The sequence below is a fragment of the Crocuta crocuta genome, unplaced genomic scaffold, assembly GCF_008692635.1.
Source record: "Crocuta crocuta isolate KB4526 unplaced genomic scaffold, BGI_CrCroc_1.0 scaffold224, whole genome shotgun sequence".
NCBI lineage: Eukaryota > Metazoa > Chordata > Mammalia > Carnivora > Hyaenidae > Crocuta > Crocuta crocuta.
In genome coordinates this window covers 545074-554491 of record NW_027529545.1, presented here as the reverse complement: position 1 = coordinate 554491, position 9418 = coordinate 545074, and the positions used below count along the sequence as shown (strand labels likewise).

At 44.8% G+C, this 9418-nt stretch overlaps 1 protein-coding gene across 1 annotated transcript in view; it reads left to right on the top strand.

The window, feature by feature from the left end:
• The window catches only part of MID1 (midline 1), a 113731-nt gene that overhangs the window by 37995 nt on the left and 66318 nt on the right, over positions 1–9418 (top strand). The window contains exons 3-4 of the mRNA XM_077761399.1: positions 8721–8814; positions 9104–9105. Coding sequence (XP_077617525.1) covers positions 8721–8814; positions 9104–9105 — 96 coding nt within the window. The remainder of the gene's footprint in view (positions 1–8720; positions 8815–9103; positions 9106–9418) is intronic.

Genomic DNA, 9418 nt, shown 5'->3' with positions numbered 1-9418 from the left:
CTGGCAAGCCATACAAAAATAGGTAGCAGGCGGGATTTGGTCTGTGGACTGTACTGTGTCGCCCCTGCCATGGGAGATTCAGATTTCCCCCGTTTGAATGCTTTTCTTTTTTTTTTAATTATTAAAAAAATTTTTATTACTGTTTGTTTATTTTCGAGACAAAGAGAGACAGATCGTGAGCAAGGGAGGGGCAGAGAGAGAGGGAGACACAGAATCTGAAACAGGCTCCACACCGTCAGCACGGAGCCGGATGCGGGGCTCGAACTCACAGACCGTGAGATGGTGACCCGAGCTGAAGCCAGACGCTTACCCATCTGAGCCACCCAGATGCCCCGAAAGCTTTTCTTTTGAGCAAAAACGATTAACTACTATCAGTCTGTTTTCCGATATTCCCATTTTCTTTTTCACCGTCTAATTCTTTTTTTTTTAATTAATTAATTTATTTTTGAGAGAGAGAGAGTGCAAGTGGGGCAGGGGCAGAGAGAGGGAGACACCGAATCCAAAGCAGGCTCCAGGCTTCGAGCTGTTAGCACAGAGCCCGATGTGGGGCTTGAACCCATGAACTATGAGATCATGACATGAGCTGAAGTCCAACGCTCAACCAACTGAACGACCCAGGTACCCGTTCACCATCTAATTATGGACTGACCGTAGGTTGCCTCATATGTGCTGTGGCGACCCAGAGCTCTGTGTGGAGGCTGATTTGAGAGCCTGAAAAGGAGCAAATGAGCAGAGAAAGGCAGCAAAACAGCACCAAATTAGACCTTCATGACTCCTCTACTTCCGCCGTAATCCTAGGAAATGCTCCCCATATGGTCCACTGATAAAAGTTACAGTCATCTTATCTGAAAGACTTCTCCACAGGCACAAATTTGGCGATGGAAATGGCTAACTTTCAGATTTTCAGAGGTTCCTAGGAATCCAGCTTCCTTCACCTCAGTATTGATTCTCAAAAGTGACAAATGTCGTGGGTCCATTGCTCGCATCTCTTAGTATCCGCAGGAACAGGGCCAGGGGATGAGGAGTGACCAAGGAGGGCCCTCTACTAAGATACTTAACCTATCTCCATTAAAATTTGAAAGCTCTTCTAGACCGTAAATGGTATTTAAAACTTGCTCTCTGTATATTATTGGCTACCAGATTAGGATATAAGCCCTCAACTCTGGACGATGGATTTTATAAATATATGGAGCCGGTTCTGTGGAATTAATATAGAAATATCAAATAAAACCTGACAAGGTAAATATAGTATCGCATATCAAAATGGCTCAAATTGTAGTCCGCGGAACACTAGACTTAAATTTGTATGCAGATTGGGTTTTATTATGTTTTTGAAGTTCCCTGGGCGGCCTGTCTTGCCAGGGCATTTGGAAATGTTAACTATCATAACCAGTGAAAAAAAGGCATTAAAAAATAAAACCAGCATAAATCACACGTATTCGCGGTCTGTCGTGAGTCGGGCCTGAAGATAGCCTTAAACTCCTGCGATGTAATTAAAACATCTTAAGTGTTTAGTTACATATAAAGAGTTTATGCCTTGACGCAGGTGGCATGTGTTAATACGGGTGTGTTTTCATATTAAGGATTGTTATTAAAGTTTCTTAGAAGAAAATGTATGGATTGTGGCACTCGACGTGTTCATATCCTGATCGTGCTGGAGCGGTGGTGTTGGATGTCAGCGCTACAAACACGGTTCCTGAATGTCGCCCTGAATATTATGGAGCGAAACAAGCCAGATCTGTGTTTGCCTTGAAAGGCATCCAGACTTAATATTATACTTTAAAGACATTCTAAAGTGTTGCCTTCGGAATGAGAGCAAACATTCTTTAAGGCCTGGATAAACCCAAAAGGAATTACTGAAATCTCCAATTTCAGGCATACATTTTAATAGTAGCTCTCAATGACAAGCCATTAATTCCCTGCAACCTGATTCTTAGGTACGGGTCTCCAAAGGCTGAAATTAGCAGTATTTTTGTCTGCTTACCTTGCCGTTTGATTAGGTATCAGTGTATGTGGAAATACAAAGCTCATCTGTTAAGCTGCATTTACTATTCTCAGCTGGTGTCCATATCCATGCCTACAGGCTTGTATTGAGATTGGTGTGAAATCTGTCCTGCCGAGTTAAAGCATCAGCTCCCATAACCCTCACTGAAAACTCCCTGACATGAGGGACGTCGAGTATGGCTCCCTGGAAGTGCACTAGAGGTGTATGCATTAAAAACAAAAGTTATGGGAGGGCACCATGGAGGCGGGCTCAGTCTGTTAAGTGTCCGACTCCGGCTCAGGTCATGATCTCACGGTTTGTGAGTTCAAGTCGACCTTGTGGTCTTAGGGGGTTAGATAGTATCCCTTCAGAATCCTTCTCAACTGTCAAGCCCCTCTTCTTGGGTTCAGACTCCATGCTACCAATGGGAAAAGCCCGAAAGGGTAGAAGGCAATGTTTTAAAAATCTGTAGTAGTTGTTAAATGAACTGACTCGTTCGTTGCTTTACGGCATTCGATTTCAGAAGAGCTGTCCAATGGATATTCAGTTTTCCATACTAAAAGTTCCCACAATAAATATTTGAGCATTTCTAATGAGAAGGGATGAAGCAGTGATGGGTATGTAGCAGGTACTTCATACATAGTATGCTTCCATTATGCCCTCTCATTGGGACAGAATTATTTCCTGCTCTGCAGGTGCGTTCCAGAGGGAAGACCGCATCCCCAGGCCCAGGAAGGAGCTTGGCCGATGGGACAAATCTCAGTCACCACCTATTTTTGTAAATAATGTTTTATTGGAACAGAGCGCTGCCCATCCATTTATGTATAGTCTGTGGCTGCTTATTAAAATAGCAGCAGAATTCAGCACTGGCAATGGAGAGCTTATGGCCAATAAAGACTACATTTAAAATATTTATTGGGGCGCCTGGGTGGCTCAGTCGGTTAAGCATCCAACTCTTTGTTTCGGCTCAGGTCACGATCTCATGGTTTGTGAGTTGGAGCCCCACATCAGACTCCACGCTGACAGGGCAGAACCTGCTTGAGATTCTCTCTCTGCCTCTCTCCCTCTCACTCTGTTTCTCTCTCAAAAAGAAACTTAAAAAAATTTTTTAAAAGACTAAACTATTTATGACCTCGCCCTTTACAGGAAAAGCTTGCTGACCCCCGTTCTAGATTCTAGAGCCACTAGCTGTGTGTAGAAACTGAGTGTTTGAAATGCAACTGGTGTGAATTGTATATGTATAAAATATATTCTGTATGTGTTTTACATATATACTTAACATATATATAACATATATGTGTGTGATATGTATAAAACACATACCAGATTCCAAAGACTTAGTAAAAAGAAAGAAAATCTAAAATAACTCATTGGGGTTTTTTTTTAAGATTTTATTTAAAAAATTTTTTTAATGGTTTTTATTTATTTCTGAGAGAGAGGGCCAGCATGAGCAGGGCAGGGTCAGAGAGAGAGGGAGACACAGAATCGGAAACAGGCTCCAGGCTCTGGGCTGCCTGTCAGCACAGAGCCCGACGCGGGGCTTGAACCCACAAACCGTGAGATCATGACCTGAGCCGAAGCTGGGTGTTTAACTGACTGAGCCACCCAGGTTTCCCCAGTGACCGCTAGTTTATTTATTTATTTATTTAATGTTTTATTTATTTCTGAGAGAGAGGGCCAGCATGAGCAGGGCAGGGTCAGAGAGAGAGGGAGACACAGAATCGGAAACAGGCTCCAGGCTCTGGGCTGCCTGTCAGCACAGAGCCCGACGCGGGGCTTGAACCCACAAACCGTGAGATCATGACCTGAGCCGAAGCTGGGTGTTTAACTGACTGAGCCACCCAGGTTTCCCCAGTGACCGCTAGTTTATTTATTTATTTATTTAATGTTTTATTTATTTCTGAGAGAGAGGGCCAGCATGAGCAGGGCAGGGTCAGAGAGAGAGGGAGACACAGAATCGGAAACAGGCTCCAGGCTCTGGGCTGCCTGTCAGCACAGAGCCCGACGCGGGGCTTGAACCCACAAACCGTGAGATCATGACCTGAGCCGAAGCTGGGTGTTTAACTGACTGAGCCACCCAGGTTTCCCCAGTGACCGCTAGTTTAAAGTCTGAAATTTGGAGGATAAGTGACCTCTAGAAAACGTTAAAGATGGGGGAAGAGAAAACAATCTCTTGTATTTGCAAATGTCTTTCAAAAGCAATGAAATCTTTTTTTTTTTATTAATTTGGCTATTTTTCATAAGAAGGTGTACTCAAAAATAATGGGTTACGGCGCCTGGGTGTCTCAGTCAGTTAAGCGTCCAACTCCGGCTCAGGTTTGTGAGTTTGAGCCCCGCGTCGGGCTCTGTGCTGTCAGCTCAAAGCCTGCTTCGGATCCTCTGTCCCCCGCTCTCTCTGCCCCTCCCCCGCTTGTGTGTGCACATGTGCGCTCTCTCTCAAAAAAATAAACATTAAAACAATAATGCGTTAGGATTATTTTCCCAATAAAGATTTTAGTTGAGATCTCCCAGAAGGAGACCGTGGCTCAGAATCCACATTGGAAGGTGACCCAGGAGGCATCTGTTGGGGAGAGGGGAAGCGGCACCAGGAAGGGAAGGCGGCAGAAAGACGGGGTAGACTCGAGCGTTGTTGCTGTGGGCCGCTGGGCCCCTCTCGGTGGGGCTCTCTGGAAGATGTTATGGGGCACAATTCAGAGTGCTCCCACCTGGGAGATGAGAGAAGCCGGCTCTTCATCCACCCACGGAGGCATCAGCCTCCCCTTGTTCTCCCCGGCACCCCAGCCTGCTCCGCCTGGGGACCAGATAAATCCCCAGTGCCCAGAAGAACAGGTGCTCACAGCCTAACGCCGCCAGCAAGCCTGGGGATGGTGACGGCTGGAGGCACGGGGTTGGTCCCACGTGGTGCCTGGTACTGACACCAAACTGAATGTCTTACCCTGTAATTCATGACTTCAACACGCATTTCTGTGGTTCCTGGTGAATGCGTTCATTTTCTCCCCTGACCTTCACAATAGCCCAGATGGGTAGATCTGGCAGTACCCGTACAGGGATGGGAAGACTGAGCCCGAGAGTCCTCTGTCCGGGAGAATTCAGCTGGGAGGGTAGCCCCGGTCTCCTCACTCCGCATGTGTGGTCACTCCTGCCTGACTCCTTCGATCTCCACAAAGCTCAGCTCCATGAGGAGATGTAAATATGTTGACGTTTTCGAGGTGAGAACAGGAAACTAAAACTACTTTTTTGGTATTCTCTAGAATTCCTTAGATATCCATAGGGAAGTAGATGCTTCTCTACGCTTAGTCCCCAAACCCTATGCCAAAAAGTATTATCTCTCTTCTGCACAAAGCACAGCCAAAATTAGGAGGTTATAGGACCTGCTGACCGCCACACAGGATGTTAGTGATACAGTTAAGTTCTAGAAAACTCCACAGAAGTCCCTGTAGTGGAAGCTTATGGATGCATGGTTCACTGAGGACTGGAGTTTGTTCCCTTCCCATTACCCGGGCTTTCTTCACAAATGTTGTCGGTCCCTTTGGTACTTCTTGGAAACAAGTCTCTCCAGCTTCACTTCCCTTTATTATGCTTGTAAGTGACTCGGCAATTCTTCGTGGACTTCAGTAACACTTGTACTATTTAAATGTGAATAACCCCGAAGGATCTAGATAGGTCAATGTGTTTAAACCACAGGCTTTCGTCTACACATTAGTTGATTAAAAACAGATTTTCCTACATGATGTAGACTTAATAAAGGGAGGGGAAGCAAGCAGATGTCTGTAAAATTTTGATGTGTTAGATTATGTTGATTCGGCTCTCTTTTGCTGACTAGCTTTAGAAACATCATACCTGTGATAACTGAACTGTAAACAGGTAGATGATGTGTTTCCCTAGAAATTTCCTGCTCTGAGGGGTCAGCCAAAAAGACATGGAAAACAGTTCCCTAAGATTAATGTACGGAAAGAAGTTGACAAATACACCCTGAAGTAGTCCTGTCTCCGACCCTAAGGTGATTGGTGGTTGTGATTCATTTCATCCAAACAGAAAAACTTTTGCCTGCTGTCTTCCTCATCGTCGTCGTTGTTGGTAAGAGCGTTGAAGGCAAGTGCTTCTTTGATGCCAACGTGAACTCATTAACGTACACCTAAATCATTCTGTCTGGCTCCTTCTCTGACTTTTTGGTAAGGCATCCCAACCTGGAAGTGGGAAGTAGTCCTTTTTCTCCTTTAAAATATTGCTCTCTGAGACCCTTTGAGTGCTTCAGAGTTCTTCGTGTTGGTCTTCCAGTCCGGATGAAGTCTGTACAGAACCCCCTTCTGAATTCTGAGCACACGAGAATTATAGATAAAATATTTTCAAATGGATTTTAAAGACTAATAACCGGGGCGCCTGGGTGGCTCCGTCGGTTGAGCGTCCGACTTCGGCTCAGGTCATGGTCTCACAGTTCGTGGGTTCGAGCCCCGTCTTTGTCTCTGTGCTGATAGCTCAGAGCCCGGTGCCTGCATCAGACTCTGTGTCTCCCACTCATGCTCTGTCTCTCTGTCTCTCTCAAAAATAAACTTTTTTAAAAAAACTAATAACCATGTAAACATATGAGGAAAATCTCCAAGGACCAGAAATGAAAGGAAATGCAGAATAGTGAGGGAAGGCTGATGCTGGGCTACTCATGAGAAGTGGGGACGAGACAGAGCAGTGGGGACCTGAGAGGGACACAGCGGAGAGAATCGCACACGGGTCAGGAGCCTCACACTGTCCCACACGCCTGGAGGCCAGGACTCCCGGTGAACATCCCACCTTCTCTGGAATTGGATCCGGATAGAATTCTCAGGGAAGGAAGCAGAGGTACCAAGTCATACCAGGAGCTGTGCCCCTCTGACACACGGGTGTCTCGTGGCAGTGTCCTCTCCGGGGAAACAACCTCGAGCTCCGAATCAAGAGCGGGCAGCGTGCTTGGCTGTGCCAATCACCGAGTCACAGTACAGGGGGCCAAGTTCACATCAGATGAGCTGTGAGGCAAAAGTTATAAGATACAGATAAAATCAGATTCTTGGGAAGCGTCGCACAAACACAGAAAAACATGGAATTGCTTTGTTTTTTCAAATAAGCTTAAGAATAAATAAGAATGTTTCATTCTCTTGAAATTATGAAGGAGGGAATTGCATCTGGGAACAGGAAGAGAAGGTAATTCAAGAAGAGGGAGATGTGATAAAGAATCTGCTGGAAATGAAAAATGTAGTCCTTGAAATAAAAAGAATTAGGCAATAGGATAAAGACCAGAAAATAGGCATAACTTGTGTAAGAATGACCAGAGGGATTTCTGCTTCTGACTTACACATCTTAGCCATTAAATAAAAGTGATTCTTTTCCTGAATACGCCTTTCTAAATCGAAAATTTTGGAGAGTGGAAAAAGTAAACACTTTGAGAAATAAATGTCACAGCGTAATGAGCTATTAGCCCCTTTATGAAGTTATTAATTTTCATAATCCCCCACACTCTTTCCAAATCCTTTTTCTCAGATGGCACTACACATCCTTGGTCTCTTTTTCTTTTCCGTGAAGTTTCCTTCCGTTCCACATTTTCACTGAATTTGTGAGTTATCGAACTGTTAAAACACCTGGTCGTCCTAATGCTTTGCCCTGATCTTGGTCCATGACATTGTTCTAACACCTGCCTGTGGAACCACTTCCCTGCGTGCACCTCCGCGTCCATCCCATCTCCCCAAGAGATTCCCGCTCTTGTTCACCAAAAACTCCCTTGCCTATCCTTCCACCTGCGCCCATCCTTCCTGACTCCGCGGAAAGACCGAATCCTCCGGGAAACCTTCCCCAAGTGGCCCTGACTCTGCCCCTTGTCTCGCTTACAGCCCCTCTCACCCAGTGAGTGGCAAGATCATCTCCTTATGGATGGGGTGTGGGAGTATTTTTGCTTCCCCAGTATCTCTCAGAGTCTGGCCTCTAGTAGAAACTCAATAAGTACTTGTATGAGCAGATAAGTGAACGAATGGTATAAACAAAGAGCGTACAGAATGAGAAGTGGGTTATTGTGGTTGAAAATGAGATTTAATAGTCATTGCAGGGAGCTTTAACTTTAATGTTTGTTCTAACAGAAGAGGAAATAATTCTAGACTCGTAAGCAGGACAGTGATAAGAAAAATGTGGCATTTGAGGAAATTTGATCTGGCATTGATAGGTCGATAGGCAAAGAAAAGAAGCGTGTGCAATAAAATGTACCGTGAGTGAGTAAACGTGTATGGTGAGGACTTCCTATATCTCATAAATGCCTATAAATAGTCATAATGTCCGCGATAGCCAGATAATTCAAACCTTCCTCTGAGGGGCTGACCTCAGCCTGCCCGTAAAATGGTAAATCCTAAAAATCCAATAATGGTTGATTTGCTGTGGGAATATACTCCTTATGTTATTGCCATTTCTGATTCAGGTAAAGAAGTAGAAATCCAATTACCTCCTTTCTCCCTAGTCCGTGACCTATAACTAATTATTCAGGTAAATGTGCCGGAGTTCGTACAAGAAGCAGGAACAAAAAGAATGAAATTTGAACCCTTTTTAGAGGTTCTTTTAAATGCAGCTTCTCAAAGCTGAGCTTAAATCTATAAATAGTTAGAGCTGCATAGATTTCATTGAGGTTTCTGAGAAATGGATCCGCTTTTCCAGAGTATGAGTAATTTTGTGTATGCTGAAGCATTAAAAGTATGCAGAATAATATTTTTCTTTTCTTTTTGAACAGCAAAACTTAGAGAGTAACCTCACGAACCTTATCAAGAGGAACACGGAACTGGAGACCCTTTTGGCTAAACTCATCCAAACCTNCCAGACCGCGGGTTTATCCCCTCGCTTTTACACTTGTAAGATGGGAGTCTTCTCGAAATTAGATCTTTTGGAGAAGCCAAATATAAGAGAGGCACAAAATCGAAGGGACTAGAACCTTGGAGAATCTTGCCCCGTGCACTGCTTTGTCTTACCCCCACTGCCCTCTCAGCTCTCCCCGAGGCAGCTGTACTTTGCTTTCCTAATATGGTAGATTTTGATCGCTCTTACAAAGAGCGTACAAAAAAGCACTATTTAAAAGGTGCTGTTATCAGTGTGCTGGGGCTCCGTCCTGCAGGCCAGAAGTTCGAAATCGAGGAGTCAGCAGGGCCCTGCTCCTTCTGAAGGCTCTAGGGGAGGACAATTCCATGCTTCCTTCTGGTAGTTCCAGGAAATTCTTGGGATTCCTTGACGTGGAGCCGCAGCACACTCTAATCTCTGCCTCTGTGCTCCCACGCCCTTCTCCCTGTGTGTCTCTGTGTCTGTGACCAAATCTCCTTACAGGGACACCCGTTGTTGGATTGGGGCCATCCTACCCCGAGTATTGAATTCACTTTAACTTGATTATATCTGCAAAGACCTTACTTCCAAATAAGGTCATATTTGCAGATTCCGAGA